This window comes from Mastigoproctus giganteus, chromosome 6 (genome assembly GCF_048544385.1).
Source record: "Mastigoproctus giganteus isolate SK-2022 chromosome 6, ASM4854438v1, whole genome shotgun sequence".
NCBI classification, from domain to species: domain Eukaryota; kingdom Metazoa; phylum Arthropoda; class Arachnida; order Uropygi; family Thelyphonidae; genus Mastigoproctus; species Mastigoproctus giganteus.
Window position 1 is genome coordinate 179,848,747 of NC_143580.1, and position 22,339 is coordinate 179,871,085.

The 22,339-nt window shown below is 32.9% G+C and overlaps 1 protein-coding gene across 1 annotated transcript in view; it reads left to right on the top strand.

Moving 5' to 3' along the window:
- LOC150084780 (uncharacterized) overlaps positions 1-19,386 on the top strand; it is a 133,373-nt gene extending 113,987 nt beyond the window's left edge. The window contains exons 8-10 of the mRNA XM_090376353.1: positions 1,911-1,969; positions 12,657-12,734; positions 15,185-19,386. Coding sequence (XP_090232479.1) covers positions 1,911-1,969; positions 12,657-12,734; positions 15,185-19,386 — 4,339 coding nt within the window. The remainder of the gene's footprint in view (positions 1-1,910; positions 1,970-12,656; positions 12,735-15,184) is intronic.
- Positions 19,387-22,339: the final 2,953 nt, after the last annotated feature.

A 22,339-nucleotide genomic window follows, 5' to 3' on the forward strand; every position in this document is an offset into this window, starting at 1 on the left:
AAACAAAATTTTAAAATTCTCCAAAAACAGCAAAAACAAAATTTTAAAATTTTCAAAAATAGCAAAAACAAAATTTAATGGTGTCCGATACATGCTGAGGTAGGTGATGACATTGAATTGAATGCCTCATTTGATGGTTTGTCAGTCATTGATGGAACAAAATCATCTGGAATCTCGTCATTAGGAGATGGAATTACACACTCATAAACATGAACTAGCATCTTTTATGATGTAGTTTTTTTTTTTTGTTTTTTTTTTTGAGTTCATTCATGGGGATCAATTGAATCTTAACTTGTTTCAGCTGTTTCTTCTATAGAGTGATATTCAGATGAATGCTCTCATTTCTTCTGATAATTCTACCTTACCATTTCCTTGGCCATTGGCACTGGAAATTTTTCGAAGTGTTATTTTCAAGGCTTTTTTTTTTTTTTCTTTCTTTTAGACATACAGCTCCTTGTACTCTATGACATTGTTTACTTCTGTTTTGTGATCATGTTCAGTCATTCCCACATCACTACCTGGAGGAACTCAGACACACTTTGATGTGAGAATTGCCTGTGGAGTTCTTGCCTTTTCATCATAATTCTCCCCGTAGTATTTATGAGTTATAAATAACTCATAAATACTACTGAGATTTCAAGAGATTTCAGCTGGTGTTGAAATCTCTTGAAAGTCTACAGGCATATTGACATTGGTCCCAAAACTACATTCATCAACAATTTTGGCCTTTCATGCAGATCAGTGTTATCTGGGCTTACACCATTGTCATGGCAATTTGGAGTTGTACTTCTTTCAAAACTGCTAGGTCGTAAGCTGGTCTGGACTGACTGTCTGACTGGACATGGAATAGTTTCACAGAAGTAATAGTTCTTGAATAAAGAAATCACTCCCTAGCCCATTAAGTCAGAAAAAAGAAGTTTGCTGGCCTGAACAAAAACTTTGTTTTGACAGCAGTCATGTAGATTAACAGGATGATAGAAAGCATTATATAAAATCACAAGGCACCTCCGTAGCCAGGTGGGCAGGAGCAGCAGTGCGTAGCACACGCTTCTTGATTAGACTGGGGTTCGAGCCCCTGACCACCAAATATGTAGGATGTGGAAAGGTTAGGGAGTGACCACTGCATATCCCCAGAGCAATATAGCCTTAGTTACTAATGCCCCTAAAAACCAAATAACAAACAAACAAACATAAAATCACAAGTATTTTGAATGCAAGGTTTGCTTTTTTATGATGCCTTTAATGCCACACTGCTCGAATTTGTACAGCAGTCTTTTATGTGCAACAGTATCAAAAGCTTTCCTGAAATCCAAGTATATGATATCAAAATTATTTTTTGTGTCCAGTTCCTTTGTGATCACATTGTAGTATCCAACCAATTGGTCAAACAAGATTTCCCCTTAACAAATCTATGCTGTGTCGGAAGTATAATTATGGCCTTGTCTAGATGATCCTGCATTACTTATTTTCTCTAGAACAAGAGTTTTTTTAGTAGATTCTGCTGATGTGAACACTCTGTACTCCATTTTCTTTCAGTCATTCAACTTTTCTATATTTGAACTGTCTCTTATGATTTTACTGCTAATACTGATGATAATAGTGTAAAAATATTTCAGTAATTTTAAAAAAATTATTGGGCAGTAATGTCACAACACATTGATTCATTAGGTTTCATAACAAATGCATAGCTTAAATGAAGTACTTTTGAAAAAAAAAAAAAAAGTGAAGAAAACTGTGGCTAATGCAATCACAAATACTCAATGTCTTGTAACTCTACAAGATTGCTTTAAATTGGAAATACCTCAACCTTTTTTGTTTGTATTTTATGCAGAACTTTATCATAAAATATTATCTTCCATTTGTGAATTATCCTATATAATATAATTTGCTCTAATTATTTGTTTTTCCAGAGAGTCTCAGTCCAGAATGACGGGCCAGCATTTCAGGGAGCCTTCTTGGATTTCAGAAGGTAATTTTTCAATTAGTGTCTTTATAGACATTCTGTCATTTTAGAAAAACTGCATTAAACTTGATTAAAACTTTATTGAAAGTGTAATATACACTGAATGTCGGAAAATTTCCATTATATCCTGCTTTATCTAAATAAGCAGGATATGATAATCATGCTTTTTTTGGAATAATCAGTGTGACACATGCTGTTATTAGTTGGGGGGGGGGGGAGTCAAAAAAAATAAAACTGAAAATTGGTGAGCCATTTGTCTGGCAAGTTAAGATTCCCAGACACATGTGTAACCAACTTATATTCAGTTGAATACTTTGAATGAGGTGTGCATCAAACTCCCTGAAACTGGATGGGCCTCCTAACAAATTTTTGTTCGTTAGACAAGATTCAGTTAGCACCAGTGGCTGGCAGAACACAGCCACAGTTCAGGTTCTTGAGTACACAAAACATCAGTATGAGAAAGGGATAATTTGCCAACTTGAACACCAGGAATCGTGATATAGCAAACAGCCATCCTGTAGGGGATAATTGGTCACTACTCCCCACCCACCACAAAGGAAATCTCACAGGTTGGCGTTATTGCAACTGTACTTAGACCTGATTCTTTGCAATTTCTTTGACAGTTAAAATAATCCTTCATTCCAACAATGCCAAGCTTTTGGCTTTTTAGGACTAATGTAGTCAGACAATTTCTCTGCAGTGCCTCAGCCATTCTAAACCACAGTGGCTTGGTTTTAAAGGAACAATTAACTCGGGCATGGAAGAATATCCCTCAAGAGCAGTGGTCCTCAAGCCATGAGATGCAGTATGGGTAATATATTTATTTATTTATTTTTTTTTTTTTTTGCATAAGAATTTGAAATGCATTTCTTCCTTACTATAGCTACATAAAAACAGAAAATCTTGTTTTCCTAACACGTATACTAACACCAGTTTCAAAAACCTCGGCTCTCGCTCACTGCAGGTATGCCACTCTTTTCAGCAATTCACTTAACATTTCATTATAAAGAAAATTAAATTACTCATTTTCACCTTTTTTTAGATTAATTACCATTAGTAAAAATGTCAGTGAGGTATATGAGTTATAAAAGTTGGAGATACTTTGCTCTGAAGAATATCAAGCACCTTTTAAATCCAGTGTCAAGATGAATTGTGATTTGCATCATTACCAGAGAAAATCATATGTTGTACTGTTGTATGCTGCTTTTTTTTCTTTTCTTTCTTTTTTTTTAAATTAAATAAATAGCTTTTGTTCTGATATTTTTAATAATTTCTTGGCTTCACTTGTTTGTATACCAAAACTCAGATCAATCTATACTTTTATTAGGTGGGACAATTTTTTTGATGCTTAATGTATAATGGGCCTTATTTTGAATATGACAAAGTTATAATCATACTACTGATTACCAGATACCACTAATAATCGGTTTCAGAAATTGAGACCTTGCACAATAACTACTAGCTCTTTGGATTTACAATGGAGACTCCATTTGTTTTTCTGACCCATCCTTCTGTTCAGTCCTAACATAGTTTTTTTTTTTTTCTTTTTCATTCATAATTTTTCCATCAAAAAAAAAAAAAAAAAATTTATGGCTTCATCGTTAAATTTGGAATTTTTAAAACATTTACTTTTTGTGTGTGTGCTATGAAGCTAAATTTGATTTAACAGTGTCCTTCAGTAAATGCCATATAAACATGATGTGATGTTAAAGAAGACAAATATATTTTCTGCATATTATAAGATCTGAACAAGATAATTCATTTACTTTGTGTACTATATGTAGATTTGATTTTTCAGTTTCAGACATTTGCAAAGAAATAGCATAAAGGTAAAATGTGACAGTGTGAACTGGGTAAAAGGAAATGCAAGAATAAAATAGTGAAGATGATAGTGTCCAGTATTGTTTTTGTAAAATAAAGAGTTGGGGGGAATCCAGACCTTATTTTACCATGCTTCCTTAGTCCCTCTCCATTTATGGAACGTAGATGTGGTTAATATACTGATTATCTCCATTTATCTTATAATTTGAACCCTTATCTGTTATACTCCCATTGTGCACATTGGGCTGTTAAGAGTGCATATAGCTGTACTAACTGGGAATAATTTGAATGAAAAATCTGTTTATAACACTGTTATAATTTTCCAAAACTAGAGTTCTCTGATAAACAGAAGCAATCACTTAGGTTATTCAGTTTAAAAAACTAATAATAAAAATATTTTGACTAACATTTTATTTTTGATGTATATAGATACTTGTATACTAATTAATGAAAAAAAAATTTAAAAATCTATTTCATTGACACAGTTTTATAAAAATGGATTTCCATGATAAATAAAAAATACCCATTTAGGTTAAACTTTTAAAAAATAGTAATTTTTAAAAATTATATTTGATACTATTAGTTCTGTTTTCGGGTTTATTTCAAATTTTGCAACTACCTCTCTTTTTTCCTGCAGTGTAGAGAGAGAACATTGTATTTTGTTTTCTCATCGTTACTATACTGAAACAGTAATAAATCTTTCAAAAACAGCTAGGGTAACACTTTTCTGTTGGCATTTATTGAACTAATGGGAAAAGAACAAGTAACCTAAAACTATAAGCAGACATCGTTAGTGCTTGTCCAGTACCATGCCACTCTTCAAGCAAAAAGTCAAATAGTGGCATAGTCGCATGACAGTTTCCTATGCAAAATTTCTTTACAAAAACCATAGGGAAAAAACACTTCAAAAGCTATTGCTTCCAAAGTGTTTATAAAAATTTGACTATACAGCAGACTCTTGATTTACCAGGATCAGATTAACCAGGACACTTCGAGACTCCAAATTTTAAAAAAAAATCGACCAAAAATCATAAAATTCAAGTAATAACTAGAATAGTTATAAACAGATGTTTTGCAAGTTGTAAATAAGCAACAACATTGTATTTTGTTTTCTCATCGTTACTATACTGAAACAGTAATAAATCTTTCAAAAACAGCTAGGGTAACACTTTTCTGTTGGCATTTATTGAACTAATGGGAAAAGAACAAGTAACCTAAAACTATAAGCAGACTATAAGAAGAGGCATTATAAGTTGTAATTGGGAGATTAGTGTACCTATTATCAAAAAAAAAAAAAAAAAAAAAGAGAGAGACCAAATGTTTAGTTTGTTTTAGTGTGTCGCGTTAATTGCTGTGTTCAGTCAGCACAGAAAAAAATAAAATTTTGTTTCGTTATTTATGTCAGGGATATCAGAATTTTTATTATTTTATTTTATTTTTTTGTTTAGAAATCGCAAAAATGATGGGCAAATGCAAGAGTTGTTCTTTCAATTAAACAAAAACTTGAAATTATTCAAAAGTTTGAAAACAGTACATCTGTTAAATCTGTAAAGAACCATTATAATGTCGGTGACAAAACCATACATGACACTGTAAAAAATAAAGGGAAACATCATATTGGACACGCGAATAGTGCGTGGTAAGTTTTTTTTTTGTTTTTTTTTTATCTATCACCATACTTTTTATGTAGGTTGCTGGAAATTTTTTTATACAGTATGTCCCTGACTTACGTAGCTTCAGACTTATGTTACGTTATTTATATATTTTTTTATATGACTGAAGATTTCAGTGAAGGGAACACACATTTCACTATAATACTGTAACTTAAAAACCCAATTACCCAATTAATTTCACTATAATACTGTAACTCGGTGTTTCCCAACGTGGGTCCCACGCCCCACATGGGGGAAATCTGATTGTTCAGGGGGGCAATTCAAAAATTGCGTCTAGAGTTTAAAACAACCGCCTACTATGACTTAACTTGTACAAAAGAAGAATTGTTGGTAAAGTCTCTGTTTATTGCTCATACTGCAACTGTCAATCGTACTCTTGAGGCTAGTTATGAAATTTCTTTACTCATTGCTAAATCTGGGAAAAATCATACTATAGGAGAAAATTTAATCAAACCATCAATATCAGCATTTCTTAAAACAGTTCTGGAAAAAGATGACAAAGACGTGAAAGCTATGCCACTCAATAACAATACTGTTAGCAGAAGAATAGATGAAATGAGTGAAGATATTGAAATACAACTTGTTGGAAAGCTGAAAACAAGAAAATTCTCAGTGCAAATGGATGACTCAACTTTGAGAGACAGTGAAGCCGTACTGATAACTTATGTAAGATATATTGATAAAGGTAATTTTGCTGAAGAAATGTTATTCTGTAAATCATTAGAGAGCACCACTACCTCCAAAGATATATATAATAAGCTAAAAAATTACTTAGATGACAATAATATATCAATGAAAAATATAACATCTTGCGCTGCAGATGGTGCTCCTAATATGATGGGCAAGAAAAATGGCTGCTTAAAATTGATGAAAGATGAGAATCCAGAAATGCTTCTTGTGCATTGTGTTATTCATAGGGAAAACTTGTCTCTTCAAGCTTTTTTATGAAGAACAAAATGAAGACCATGTGAGATTTTTACTTCACACTGAAGTAAGGTGGCTCTCGAAAGGGAACTGCTTGAAAAGATTTATGGAACTATTTGATACTATTAGTGACTTTTTAAGTGACAAACCTAAAATGAAGCATCTGTTAACAGTCGATGGTAAAGCATTTGTGAGTTATTTAGCCGATATCTTTGAAAAACTAAATATATTAAATAAACAACTTCAAGGAACAAATAAAACTCTCGTCGATGCAAAAGCGAAGACATTTGGTTTCATTACATTTATTAAATTATGTCAAAAATATATTTTTAAAAAAAGTTTGAACAATTTCGTTGTCTGCAAAAATGTGAAGTGACTGATACCGCTGTATTTTGTTATTGTTGATCATCTGAAAATTCTGTCCGATGATTTAAAAGAAAGGTTTCTTGATTTAAAACAAATTGATTTTCCAACTGGATGATGCAACCAATGTTACTGGATTTGTCTGATGTATCAATACAGTACCAGGAAGAATTCTCAGAAATGCAAAATGACGAGTCAGTTAAAACTTTATTCAATATAAAAGAAGCGATGGCATGACTTTGTGATGAAACAGAAATCAAATACCCAAATTCAACCAACTTTGCAAGAGAGCTATTTTTACCGTTTCCATCTTCATATTTAGCTGAATGTGGATTTAGTGCCATAAATGATTTGTTACTAAAGAAAAGAAATCAACTGGATATCACAATGTCTATTATATGTTTTGAAAATTTACTTACTATTTTTTTCTTAATTTCCTAATGATTTCTTCCTAAAATCTAAGTCTCGTGTCCTGAACAAGTTGTAATTAGGCTTCATTTAGGCAATAATTCAATTTTTGAATATAAAAAATATGTATATCGGTGTTTCCCAACGTTACATAGGGGGCATCAGAATTTTAGAAAGACTTAGGTGGGGCATGGTAAAAAAAAGGTTGGGAAACACCGCTGTAACTTAAAAACCCAAGTGACCTGCTTAACAAGTACAGGTCACTGTTGAAAAAAAGCCGTGAAATAGGGTTGAATTTGAAAGTGTCTGCAATTCTGCCCAGACACGATAGGAGGGAGTATATGATGAGAGCCTTGTCGATCAATTCGGCCCTGGAAAGATTGTGCAAGGCTCAAGGGGTAGAATTTGTTTCAGCCTGGACTGTACTTGTTAACAGGAGAGACTGCTTCTACAGGGAGGGGATACACTTAAATAGAAAGGGTGCAAGAATATTTGCTGATGCTATCGAGGCAGTGTTGGGTGGGTCGGAAAACTGATAGCTTGGGGGGGATTCAAGGACTAATAGTTTAACAGTAGCCGTAGGCAGAGGTGAAGGTGATTCTTGCACAACTTCTATTAGAATAAGTAGCGACCTGGAGCATGGGGTGTTGGGGGTTTCAGGGACGGGTGGCGCTCATCGTGGAACGGGTAGGTATATGGGATGTGTTAGGGTAACAAAGAATAGAAGGAGCATGTATGCTTGCATGTATACCAATGCTAGAAGTATAGTAAATAAATTTGATGAATTTGAAGTGTTGGTCAAGACATCAAAGGCGGATATTGTTGGGATATCAGAGACGTGGTGTCACACAGATATAAGGAATGCCGAACTGGAATTTAGGGAGTACAATGTGTACAGAAAGGGTAGACAGGATAGAAAGGGAGGAGGTGTTATGCTGTTAATTAAGAAAAACATAAAATCAAAAGAAGTGCATCCAATTGATATAGATGAACAGTGCACTGTTGAGTCAGTTTGGTGTGACATAAGCACTGCGAAAGCAAAAATAAGAGTAGGTGTGTGTTATAGGCCTAATGACTCGAATGAGTACAATGAACAGTTGTACAGAGAAATAGTGGGCTAGTAAATCGGAATGTCTTATAATGGGGGATTTCAACTTCCCAGATATTGACTGGAACTTGTGGGTTGGTCACTCACACACTAGTCAGACTTTTGTGGATTTATTGGATGATTGTTTTCTACAGCAGCATGTTCGAGAGGCAATCAGAGAAAGTAATACTCTTGATCTGGTTATCAGCAGTGATTATTCATGTATTAGGAATTTGCAGATAAAAGAACCGCTAGGTGGCAGTGATCACAGTGTACTCACATGGGATTTACTTAAAGATTTAATTTCCATCAGGGGTAAAGGAAAAGGTTTTTGCTTCCGTAAAGGCGAGTACAGTGGTCTCCGAAGTCAGTGGTTTTTAAATTCTGTACAGTGGGATCAACTGATGATGTTACCAACAGTAAATTCTAAGTGGGAAGCATTCAAGGAATTAATCGTGGATGCTACTAAAAGTTTCATACCTATTAAGAAATATTGTTCAAGGTTTAGGCCTAAATGGTTGTCAAATGAACTAATGAGACTCGTAACAGAAGAAAAATGCATGGGATGCATACAAATTAACACGTGACACAGAAGCCTATGATAGCTACAAGTTGATCTGTAACCAAGTTACAAAGGAGGTTAGGCAGGCGAAGGCAGATTACGAGAAATCCTTGGCAAAAGATGCTAAGAAAAACAGCAAGGATTTCTTTACTTATATAAACTCTAAAAGGAAGGGGATGAATCTGATTGGTCCACTTGACATCGATGGTTCGACTGTTGATGACTCTGCTCAGATAGCAAACAAACTGAATGAGTATTTTGCATCTACATTCACACGTGAGGAATTATTAAGGTTTGAAAATGGCAGAAGATTATCACATTGTAGTAGGGTATTTAATGATTTGTATTTAATGATTTTGTAATAACTGAGAGCAAAGTGGAAGAGAAACTGTTGAAGTTAAACGTAAGAACCTGGGGTGGATGGGATCTATCCAGTTATATTAAAGCAGGCAGCAAAGGAAGTAAGTAAACCCTTAGGCATAATTATGAGAGCATCCTTGGACTCAGGGGAGGTCCCCACGGACTGGAGATATGCAAATGTATCCCCAATTCACAAAGGGGGATCGAAGGGTGACACGAGTAATTACAGACCAGTTAGTTGAACTTCTGTTCCGGGTAAAATAATGGAGTCGCTGGTTAAAGATGCATTGCAAGATCATCTAGACAAGACTGCAGCAATAATTCAGACACAGCATGGGTTTGTTAAGGGAAAGTCTTGTCTGACAAATTTGATAGGATATTATGATGTGGTTACAAAGGAACTGGATGCAAAAAATAATTTTGATATCATATATTTGGATTTCAGGAAAGCTTTTGACACTGTTGCGCATGGAAGACTATTGTACAAATTGGAGCAGAATGGTATTAAGGGTAAGTTGCTACAATGGATAAAAGGATGGTTAAGTGGGAGAAGACAGAGGGTGGTAATCAGTGGGTGCTGCTCTTCTTGGACTAATGTTATTAGTGGAGTCCCACAGGGTTCGGTGTTGGGTCCACTGTTGTTTTGTATATTTATCAATGATATTGATGAAGGTATATCAGACTTAGTGTCGAAGTTTGCAGATGATACAAAGGTTGGCAGGGTTGTTAATGACAGTAATGGCAGTGTGCTACTGCAACAGGATCTAGATAATTTGGGCAGATGGGCTAAGAAGTGGCGACTGAAGTTTAACCTTGACAAATGCAAAGTACTGCATATGGGTAGAAGTAACCCCAGAGAAACGTACCAACTGTGTGGTACTACACTTAAGGTGGTAGAAAATGAAAAAGACTTGGGAGTAATTGTGCAGGCAGATATGAAGTTTTCTGAGCAATGCAGACAGGCTGCCAGGGCAGGTCGTGGGGTTTTGTCAATGATATATAGGAATTTTGCTAGCAAGGAAAAGGAGGTGATTATCCCTCTGTATAAGGCAATGGTCAGGCCACGCCTTGAGTACTGCGTACAGGTCTGGAGGCCTCATTTTAGGAAGGATGTAGATTTACTTGAGCGTGTACAGAGAAGGGCAACAAGATTGGTGAGGGGAATGAAGGGATCCTCTTATCAAGAGAGGCTTAAGTTCTGCAAATTGCAGTGGCTGGAGACTAGGCACCTGCGCGGTGATCTGATTGAGGTATATAAGGCCTTGAATGGGTTCAGTACGCTGAATTCTGATGGGATCCTTCCACTTGTTCAGATTACGAACCTAAGGGGGCATAAATTCAAATTAAGAAAAGACAGATGTAGATTAGATGTGCGGAAATTTGCCTTTAGCCAGCGGGTGGTTAATTGCTGGAACAAACTTCCATCTGTCGTTGTGGAAGTTTATAGGGTGAATAAATTTAAGGAGGAACTGGACAGGCATTTGGAGGGAATTGTGTGATTTTTTTTTTTTGGCTGATGCTGCATAAGCTCATACATTTGCTTTCTTTCATCACATGCCACTACTACTACTACTACCACCACCCACAGAATTCCAGCTATCAGTATTATCGCAAATGCAATAAGATCGAGTTTACTACCAGTTTATAATGAATTGCAGTAACCCGAAAGTGCAAATTGTTTTATGGCAGTGACCTTCAGAAATTTACTTTAGTAAAATGTGAGCTCACGTGGGGTGATAATAGTGAGCTTTCCCCTTAACCCTATGAACTTCTTTTCAGGAAATTTAATTTTGACTGTTATCGTGGTGCCGACTAAGAGAATAAGTGACAGCAGTACTAGTAAATATACCAAAAGGAAAACGAAATAGTTGGATCAGAAAATTAAAATAATAAGGATGTATGAAAATGACCAAACATTAATTAACAAGTATTGCGCGGAATTCAGATTTGTCAGTGGCAATGGTGAACACAATAATAAAGGAGAAAGACAGAATATGAGAAGCAGTGAAGGGATCGGCACCAATGAAGTCAACTACAGTAACCAAGGCTACGAAACACATATCAGTTTTTACAGTACTAACATGGGTTTTTTTTCCTTTTATATTTTCTTCTCTTATGTGCCATTCCGTCTACTTCACAGTCATCCCCAGATAAAGTTTTTAACTGAACTAATTAAAAATATAACTTTTTTCTTTTTTTTTTTTTTCCTTCTTCATTCTTCTGAGTATATTATGTGGTGTTTGTAATTTTGGCATATCAGGGATATAGTAGCAATATTTTATTAGTCATTCCCGAGTTATGTAAAACTTGTCTTACATAAGAAGTCCTGGAACTTGCTGTATTTTTGTATTAATGAGGAAATCGATTATCCGGGAAATTTTTTTTTTTTTTAACCATCTATCCCTGAAAATCAATTGTCTTCTGTATTTAGAAAGGTGGCAAAATATAATTAATAAAAGTGGGTGGGGGACCATTTCAAACCCAGGTTGTTGCAATATTTGACATATTGAGCAGACATAAGGAACCAGTCACAGCAGTGCCTCGAGCTTTTAATGGATAATGGATGATGATATCTACTTAAAAGTGATATTAGTTACTTTAGATTGACTGTGTGTGGCCAGCTATAGTTTTTCATAAAGAGCACAGAAATGCTGTCACTGGACAGGTCACATCATCCTGTGATGGTTCATTGCAAAAGTTAATGCAGAAAAGCATTACATTTAAGCTGTTTCAAGGTAGAAAAAAAAGTTTCAGATTTTTAATCATTAATCGGTGATTAATGCAGGTAATTATTTTTGAGGTGACCAACCATGACTGCTGGGTTAAGCTGTTTTTTATATGCATAATTTTAACTATTGAGACTCTGAACACAATAATTTAGAGTTAGAGTTAGCATAAAATTGTTGACTAAAAAGTTGGACATACTGATATATGGTTGCAAAAAAATGCTGATATTATGAACATGATATTTTATATTTAAAAATATGTAGTTGTATTAATTAATAAAAAAAAATGATATTGTCAATGAAGTTTGGTTAAGAGCAATTAAACGTCCAAAGAGGCCAAATATGTACAAAAAAATGTATCATTAAAAAGCTAGGAATCATGTGTGTGAATATGATGTTGTGAAATGGAACAAAGAGAAACTGTTTATTGCAAGCAATATGTGTTTTTTATAATTTTTCTAATTATAAAAAATTAGAATTGATTTTTATGTGATGAATTTTTATAATTATAAGGTTTTTATAATTTAGAATTGATTTATTAGAGCCAGATACTCATATATAGTTAGGTTTGTAGCAGGTGTTTAGTGTCAGCTGTCATCACAGTTGCATATAGCTACACAACATAAAACATACAAAGCACATTTTGTGCTTGTCATTCCCAGAATTTCAGTACATTATTCCAGAACCACCAGTATTTGTTTCTTTTTAGTATTATTTTAAAATTTTCATTTTTCAATTTTTTTTATAAGTATTATTAAATTTGTTTTAGCAGGTGGTGATTATTGGGATGAGGATAATTCGAGAGAAAAAATCAATGATAATAAAGAAGAAATGTATTTTAGAAAAGGTAAACATAAAGTGATACTTTTTAAAAAATAATGTACAATTATACTCCTTAAAGAATCCTTATTTTATTTTTTTCCTTCCCTGGAGGTGTTATATTTATTGAGAGTTATAACCAAGCATAATCTTTGACCAGTTATATATTGCTTTTATTTTATACTTCAGGTTTAAATCATGATGTAATCACTTTCTATAGTACAGGTAATTACAAAAGTCTTTAACACACCAACCACTTTGAAACACTAGTTATACCTCACTCCTTTCCAGCATGCTTTGAAATCCACCTGCCACACACTTATGCAAGATGACAGACACCTCCCATTGTATTGTATAAGCATTTCAAGTAGGTAGTCTTGGAGAACTCAAATGTTTTTGTCTTGCAGTTACATGAAACTATCTGATAGATTTTTTTTTAGTTGTTGCCGCATTGACTTCTGTGGCCATAATGCACCTCCCAAGGTTTTTGCAGTATTCTGATCCAAGCCCAAGGCGGGATTCGAACCCGTGACCTTTGTCGTGAATATTTTCCACCATTAAAAAACATGGGCATGGCTAAAATTATCTTTCCCGGTCAAAACAGCGCTCAGTGGGTGGGGGGAGAGGGGTGACAAAATCGTGAGTGTGGATGTTTCTCGGTAATCCTTGTTCAGTATGTGTTATGCGCTTGTCATGGAAGGTTTTGTCGTTTGCTTTTAATTTATATGCTTATAAATTGAATAAATTTATCAATTTATAAATTGTGATATGCTTACAAAAGTGATAAATCTACCATTTTGCAGTGTAAAACAGATTTTTCAAGTGTGTTAATGGAAGAAAGTGACTTTATTGTGGACAAGTTCTTTCTAACCCGTACAAAAATATGGCTGCGAATAACAAGGGAAATGTGAAAATATCAAAGAAGGTGATGACATTAGTGAATAAAATTGAGTTATTAGACAAAATTTCTAATGGTGAAAGTGTCTCTTCAGTGGCAAAACATTATAAAATCAATGAGTCAACAGTACGATCAATCAAAAAATCGGAAGAAAAAATCCGCCGTAGTGTCCGTGAAAACGCACTAATTGCTTAAAAAATTTGCTCTGTAACTCGTGATGTTAAATTAGAAAAAATGGAAAAGGCTGTGGATAGAAGACTGAACTCGGAATAAAATTCCATTAAGTTCACTCATCATTCGTGAAAAGGCAAAACTCCTTTTTTAGCGAAACTGGTGATAGCACTGGCGGGATAAGTTTTTTTGCTAGCAAAGGCGCTAGTTTGAAAGATTTGTTTGAAATTTCTAATAAATATTACATTTAATTTTAAATTGTTTCTTATTTTCGTTTCGATGCCATATGCTTGCATTTCACTATGTACTGTTTATGTACATGGTCATATTATGAAGGTACATACATAGACAAAATTTTAGACTAGTTTTTCATATATATTTCATACTTTGGAACAGAACCCCTTTATTACTATGGGAGCTATAACTCAGTATTTGCGTTTTCGGTATCGCGACATTTCTCAGGAATGTAACCCCCGCAAATAGCGGGGGTTTACTGTATACCGGGTTTTTTTTTTTTTTTTTTTTTCTCATGACTAAACATGAGTATTATATTACACCATACAAATTTGCAAAATTTATATTAACTGGAGAAATAAATGGCATATATGTAAACAAACACTATAAGACAGGCATTAAGTGAAACAGTATTTATCTCATGGGTTGTTTTTTTTTTTTTTTTTTTTTTGAAAATGATAAGGGAGGTATATTCTTGTTGGTAGGAGGACCAAGAACCAGGGGAGGGCATAAATTTAAAATCATAGAGTAGCAGAAGGCTGGATTTCATGGTTTCCCTTCTGTCAGTGTGTTAAAGATCAATGTTGAAATAAATTACTTGTGTGGGGAGGGGGGGCTGTTTAAGTTAGAGAGTTTAATAAAATTTAAAGCACAATCAGATAATTATTTTTGACAGTTGCAGAAAAAGTCTGCTTCCTAGTGTCATTTAAATTCTGATGCTAACAAGAATATGCAAATCCAAAAAATGTGTGATACAAGCTCAATATATGTTTGCATAACTACTGAATAAAAGTATTTCATAAAAAAAAATTGAAAAGCAAAATGATTTTTAATTATATTATTAGTTCTGTTTTGAGATTTTTACAAATTTTATAACCTTATTTTTTTTTTTAAATTAAGGCAAGTGTTAGTGCTCTTTCAAATCCATGCTGTTTATTCCCTTTTAATCTGTACACATTGTTATTAAATAAGTTATTACTAAATGAATGTTATAAAATACTTATACTGATGAGAATTAAAATATTTTAGTTATAATGCATTTTAAGTTCATTTATGACCCCCTTAATACAGTAGTGTCGGAATGGGTTGGTATGCAGAAGGTTAATGATTTTCTTGATTTCAAATATATTATTGTTTTGAGATGTTCTTAATTCAGTTTTCACTTATCTTTGCAGATGGTTTTAGAGGAAGAGGAACAAAAAATAGTTTCAGGGGAAACAGAAGACTTAATTCATCTAATGGTAGTAAATCTCTTTGGTCTGATGAAGAAACTGAAGATGGACAGAATTCTTTTAAAAGATCCATCTCTGTATATAATGAAAAAGTCACAATTAATGTAAAGAATGATATGATTGCAAAACAGTTCTCCCCAAATTCAGAAGACAAAAACTCCAAAGACTGCAAAAATTTTGATTTTCACAAATCAGAACATTATAACCTTTCAAGAAACCAGGAACAGAAATTTAAAGGTGGTGAAGCTCAGATGAAAGATTATGATTCCAGAGAAAATAGGAAACAAGCCGATCATCAGTGGAGGAACAAGAATAGGAACCAGAAGGGCAGAGAGTACAGAGAAAATATTAAAACTGGCCAAAGTAGAAGAGAAAATAATGGTTCTTTTGGTGGTTTGAAATCCCATCATGTAATGAGAAATAATGATGATGGATTGTGGGGGCACACAGATCAGTCAACAGCAGACTTAGGAACAGAGAGTTGGGAAAGTGACGCTTCAAGAAATAGCAAAAATGTTTCACACAGTTATGAATCGGATGTGAAAAACTCATATTTCACAAAATTGAATCAACGGAAATCAAGATATTCAGAAAACAATAGGAATGAAAAAGTTAATTCTGATTTCACTCAGGAAAGAGGTACAATTAAAAGGACTGATATAAAAAGAGAGTGTGGTTACTTAAAGAGTGAAAAGTCTAATTCAGACAATCAAACCAATAAAATACAAGATGAAAGAAAACTGATAGGAGGATGGGAAAATACATTAGTAGTAAAAAATAATGTAGGTGAATGGGAAGGTTCTCCAAAATCTGAACATAAAGGCTTAGTGAGTGAGTGGGATGACTACAATTTAGATATGAAAACACCTGCAGCAAATTGGAATGATACTGATTTTCATCTCAAAAACCAAACTGCCACATCTGCAAGTGAGCAGAACAGTAATGTAGTCATTAGCAAGAAAAGTAATAGCAATGTGAATATAGCAAAATCTAAAAAGAAGAAAAATGATGAAATTAATAAATTAAATACACAATATCCAGTATTAACAGACACCAAAATTGAGAGTTCCAAATTAAAAACTAGACACGAAAATAAAGAAAAAGATAATGAATGGGCAAGTGAAGAGGGTGGTGATGATTCTTGGGAAGATATTACTACTAGTGGTGGAGAATCTTTATCTGGACAAGGTGAAGAAGTTACACTGACAAATTTTGATATGTCAGCTCCTTTAGATTTTTACCAAGAAAGTCTGGAAGAAGATGAGCAGAAGTTTAATGAAGACAGAGACAAAGACTTTACAGACAAATTAGGTTCTGAACAGAATACAAATGATAATAATTTGAAAACCTCTACTGAATTTAGATATGAAGGAGAAGAGGATAAAAGTGGTAATAGTTATTGCAGGGATAACCTTGAAAATACAGAATTTCAAGAAAAGTGTTACAACAAAGAGTTGGAAAAGTCAGCAGATCCCGTCAGGGTAAATTCTGAAGAGTGTGATTTAGGAGGTGAAGAGAAAGAGCTTATATCATTTCCCAAGATAATTAGCATACAGGAAGTGGAATCAGAAGAACAGCAGTCAGAGTGTACAGAAATAAAGCTTAAAATAAATTCAGAATCCAAAAACTACATGAGTTATAGCAGTACACAGGAATTGCCACTTATTGAGGCAGAATTTTTTCCTCAAAAAAGTAGCTACAATAATGAAACATGCTCTGTAACTGAATCAGCAATAAATGTAGCCATCGATATGGATGACTGTGCTAATGATGACAGCAAATTACAAAATAACAGAGTAGAATTTCAAATTTATACAGATGATATTAAATTAAAAAACCAGTTTGCAGATAATACATTAAATGATGATAAAAATGCAGAACACAACATTCAATTTCCATTATGTGATACTACTCTGAATGAGTGTGAAGAGTTTGAAATAAATTATGCCCAGTCTGTTAAAGAAAAATGCGATGGAAATGAGTCATTACATGAACAAGGTGAAAAAAAAATTGAAAGCAATGCCAATAATAATAAACCCCAGGAAATCAAGCCACTTGTGGTGGCAAATGTATTAAGATTGGAACAGTTTCCAGATGTAAACTGTCAGGAGAGTTCAGAAAGCACACTTGATCCTGAGGCAAAAACTATTGATCACAAATCAGAAATTCCTGCCACAGAAAAAGAATTTAGTGTTGAAAATCTTTCAGAAAATGAAGCATGCAGAAATGCTGATATACAAAAAAATAATGGATGCCTTGATAGTAATGAAAGTAAATTTCAAAATAATAGCACACATGAATTACAAATATGCACAGATGACGTTAAATTGAAATACCATTCCTTAGATAATGCACATAGTTGTAATGACAAGAATACAGAGGAATGTGCTGAATCTAAACCAGAGAAGTGTTTTGAAGACCCAGATGAGCAAATGAAATATGATGACAATAGCCAGAACAGTAGTGACATAGATGGCACTGAACATGATACTAAGGAACTGCTAAAATTGCCAAATCTAGAAAAATCTCAAAATCAGTCAGAAAAACAACACAGTGAAAGTACACCTTCTCATAATGGCAAAAATAATTCTGACTTACTTGAAAAAATATGTAAACCAGAGTGTTTTTTTGTAGAAGAGAGCAATAATGGTGCAGTACTTTCAGAAAACGAATCTGGATTAGTCCTAGAAAGTCAAAGAAATGAAAATGCCAATTATCATGTCACTAGTGACAGTAGATGTCAAGATGATGGCAAGGAATATATTGTTCCAGATGATATAAAAGAGATTAATCCACACGTGCACAATAAAAATGATACAGACTGTAACATTTCAACTGATTACAGTGATTTTAAATTAAAATCTGGTGTTCAAGATATAATACTAAATAAACAAATGAAAGAATGTGACATTACTGAACAAGTTATGTATCATTCCATTGATACTGAAACTCAGGAAACTGAATTGCACAATGAGTTTACACATTCCATAAATGATATAAATGCAGAGGACCAAAAGTGCTTAGGTAAGGAAATATGGGAAAGTTCAGAATCTTCCCATGATACATTTAATTCAGATAAACCAGATACCTCTATTTTCAAATTGGACTGTTCACAGAGTTGCAGCAGCAATGAAACTTTATCCAAAAATAAAGTTTTCTCAGATGAAAATGAAAATAGTACAATTTCCTCAACCGACAGCTTTATATTTCAGAATGACAAAGGCAATGAAGAAGTGAAAATTTGTACAGATGAAATTAAAATAAATAATCATTCTCCCGACGGTATGCACAGTAGTGATAAACATGGAGGGAAAAGTGTAAATGAACATGATAAATCTGAAGTCAAAATATTTACAGATAACCATTGTAATGTTGATGGAGAATTGAATGAGAAATTGGTGTCATATAGCATTGATAAACAAATTGCCATAAGTTCCATTGATGTTCAGCTTCAGGACATTGCACATGAAAATGTAGAATTGATTATGCCTACACATGGAACTTCATTTGAACAGCAACCATGCTTAGATATCAAGCACAATGAAAATTTAGACTGTAAAACACACGAATCTGAGGATGAACCCAATGTTCAGTCTGATACAGTGTGTTGTGTAGAGATTAGTTGCAACAAAGAAAGTATTTCTGAAATGGAATCTGAAACAAAGAGAGATGTGGATGGAAATGAGAATAAAATTTCTACAAATGATACTAGATTAGAAAACATCAATAATGAAATTTCTCAATTTTACACAGATGACATTAAGCTAAAACATAATGCATCAGATGAAGTGCACAGTGAGGATAAGGATAAAACATGTCATATAGTGAGTGGGTGCGATAAACTCAAAGAGAATACTGGGTTTTTTGAACAAAATTCAGTAAATGATGAACTTGTAGTTTGTAGTGAAATGAAAAACTCATTAAGTAATGAATTAAACACTGAGGAAGACAAAATTGAGGTTAATACTGAACATGAAGAATTGAAATCTCAAGAAATTGAAATTGCAGCTAAAGAATTAGATAATTTTACAGATGAAGTAAAATTGTATTCTAAACAATCTTTAGAAACTGAACAGCAAAAATGCGATGTAACAACTGAAAATGTAATACCTTTACTAAATATTAATGATGATGATAACAGGTGAATAGCAATATAAACACACAGTAAAACTTTGTTTTCAAAAAAAAGCAGAAATACAAAAATCTGCTTTAGCCTCCATTGTTACTGTATCTAAAGGTCATAAGATGAGTAACATATTTGTTCTTGCGTAAATGTATATATATTTTTGATACGGGCACCCTTCATATTCTCATTTTAATACAGGTGAAATGTGATGAAATGCACAGTACAAAACAGTTCCGATTTACGTGGCTCTAGTTTTTATGCAGAACAGTAATATATAAATATATATATATATATATATATTATATGTGTGTGTATATATATATATATATCTCATTTCCTGAATGAAAGGGAACATAATGGAATCACAAAAAAATATATATATATTTTGTAAGATCCTAAAAATTACTGGAAAAACCCAATTGTCTTTAATACTTGCTTTACTTAGAGTACCACAGATGCTTAACAATGAAATGCATATTCCTTTTATTCACTTTAAAGGACATTTCAAAAACTAATTTTGTCACTTCAAGTTTCTCATAACGTTTTTGATGTGTTTTTAATATACTAGTTTCTTTAGCCATGTAGATACGTAATTTCTCAAAAAATTGATTCATATACTGTGTGCCTTTAAAAAGTATATGAATTATGACCTAACTAGAAAATAATAGTTGGCTTGCTTGACTGAATACTGCCTGGAAGATAATCATCTACCAAATAATTGATCTTGCGGTTCCTTTTTATTTGTATCTTGATGTAAATAAATATTATGTAAATAAACTAACAGATATATCATGAAAGGAGTATTGATGATTAACTTAAAATAATTTATATTTATTTGAATTATGAAAGTTATAAGGTGGAAATTTTTATTTAAATGTTAGGTTTCTTTCATGCATATAGTATATATATGCATATTAACAAAATCATTTATTTAATTGAATAGACTATAAATATATTCCCTGCAGTTATCGATATCTAGTTCCTCTTCAGAAATTTTACAATTTCCTTAGTACCAATAGAATATTAACCAAAGTTTCAGGATTATAATATCCATAAATGTGCAGTAACATGTTTTCACTTCACTTAGTACCGAGTTCTTGTAATTGAGAATTAGATATATATTAAAAAAAAAAAAAAAGATGTTATATTATCTGTTGTATATGATAGTTTTATACCACAGTGGTTTTTCTGTTAATATAATATTCTTTTGTATCATAAAGTTGTTTATTTTTATTTAAGGCTGTAAGTTGCTGTGTTTTTCTTGTTTGCTTTCTGGTTCTACAAGTATTTTAATTGTTTAATTACAATCATAATACTTGTAGAACCTAAACCTAAGTGTTTTTTCTCTTCAGCCATGTAACATGGTAAAATCTGCTTATGTCCACCAGTAATTATTATTGACAAATTTCATTAACTTGAATTCTTTATTGCTATTTAAGCACTAGTGTTTTTGGTTTCTTAATAAGACTGAACTATTGAGCCTCATTACCTTAATTCCTTTTACATATTGATATTGTTTGGTTACTACTTATTTCTGATAATTTTATCTCATAATTTTTTTCCATTATAGTTCAGTTACAATCACTATGCTTTCCTTAACTGAAACTATTGACTATTATTATTAAAAATTTTATCAAACTTTTTTGAAATATGCATAAACATATTGGTTTACTGGACCTTGGAATAATTCACAGGTGATGATATACATAGGCAGATCACTTATAGCTTAACACTTAAAAATAATATTCCGGTAACTAGTGAATCAAGTAGGCACTCTCAACTTTGTGTGGCTTGTTTATTATAGCAGGGGAGACTTGCAGATATGCGCTTTCAAATAACTGAAAGGTATAATTACCTAAATCTATTGGGTGAATTCAGACTAACTTCCTCAGAGATGATTGCAAACACCCAGTTTATACATACACGTTAACACTAACAAACAGAGTTACATAGATGCACAGAACATAATGCCATTATCCCTTCGCCATTAGCTCCAACCTCTCATGTGATGCCATTCAGATACGACTAATTTTTGATTTGTTTTATATTTCTGCTTACTTCCACATAGTCTTATTTTTATATTTTGCTAATTTAATTCCTACAGTTATCTTGTTTCTCTTTCATTTTTTTTTTAATGGATAGTTAATTTTACCTCTGATTGTGATAAGTTTATCCATAATTTCATATTTTCTATTGTTGTAAATAGCATCTTCCTATTTCAGTTATCATATTTCAAATTCTCCTTTTCTTCATTATCCGATATGTAATTGCTTTATTTTTTAGGAGCCATTCATTTTATTCTCTTGTATGTTTAATAAGTTTTTACTTTTATAAAATTTACTTTACAGGATTAAAAATGCAAACAACATTAAAAGCTAAAGGCTGTTTAAAAATCCATGTCTGACACTGCATGTGAAATCAAATTTGTCAAAGTGGATTGGCTTTTAATTGCATTATATATATTTTTAGTCTATTTAGAATGATAGTATATTATTGAAAGAGGTAGTAAAGGTAATGAATGGTTTCTGCTTTGAAAATGTGTTCATGTTGTCACTACTTCATGGGAATGAAGTTAACTGTGGGGAAACACTGATAGCAGTAATAATTGCTGCTTTATTCTGACTTGAGGAGTATAGAAATTAGAACCTGCTTGATGTTTCATTGCCTCCTTTTTCAAGCATGCAACACTACAACCACAAAATATGAACCTGCATTGATTTTAAGATACATGCTATTAATTACAATTTACTGAATTAAATTTAATCAGCCTGAATGTATAACACATTATTTAATTCAATAAACATGGTGTAAACTGAGTTTTAGTTAGTAGTTAGTTCAGCCTATATGTTCATGAATAGCAATTATTCATTTATTTATGTATATGACTTAAGAATAAGTGTGCACCAAGTTTATTCAATTATAAGGCATTTTCTTTTCTTACAATCATTCTTTGTACTTCATAAATAGGCAGA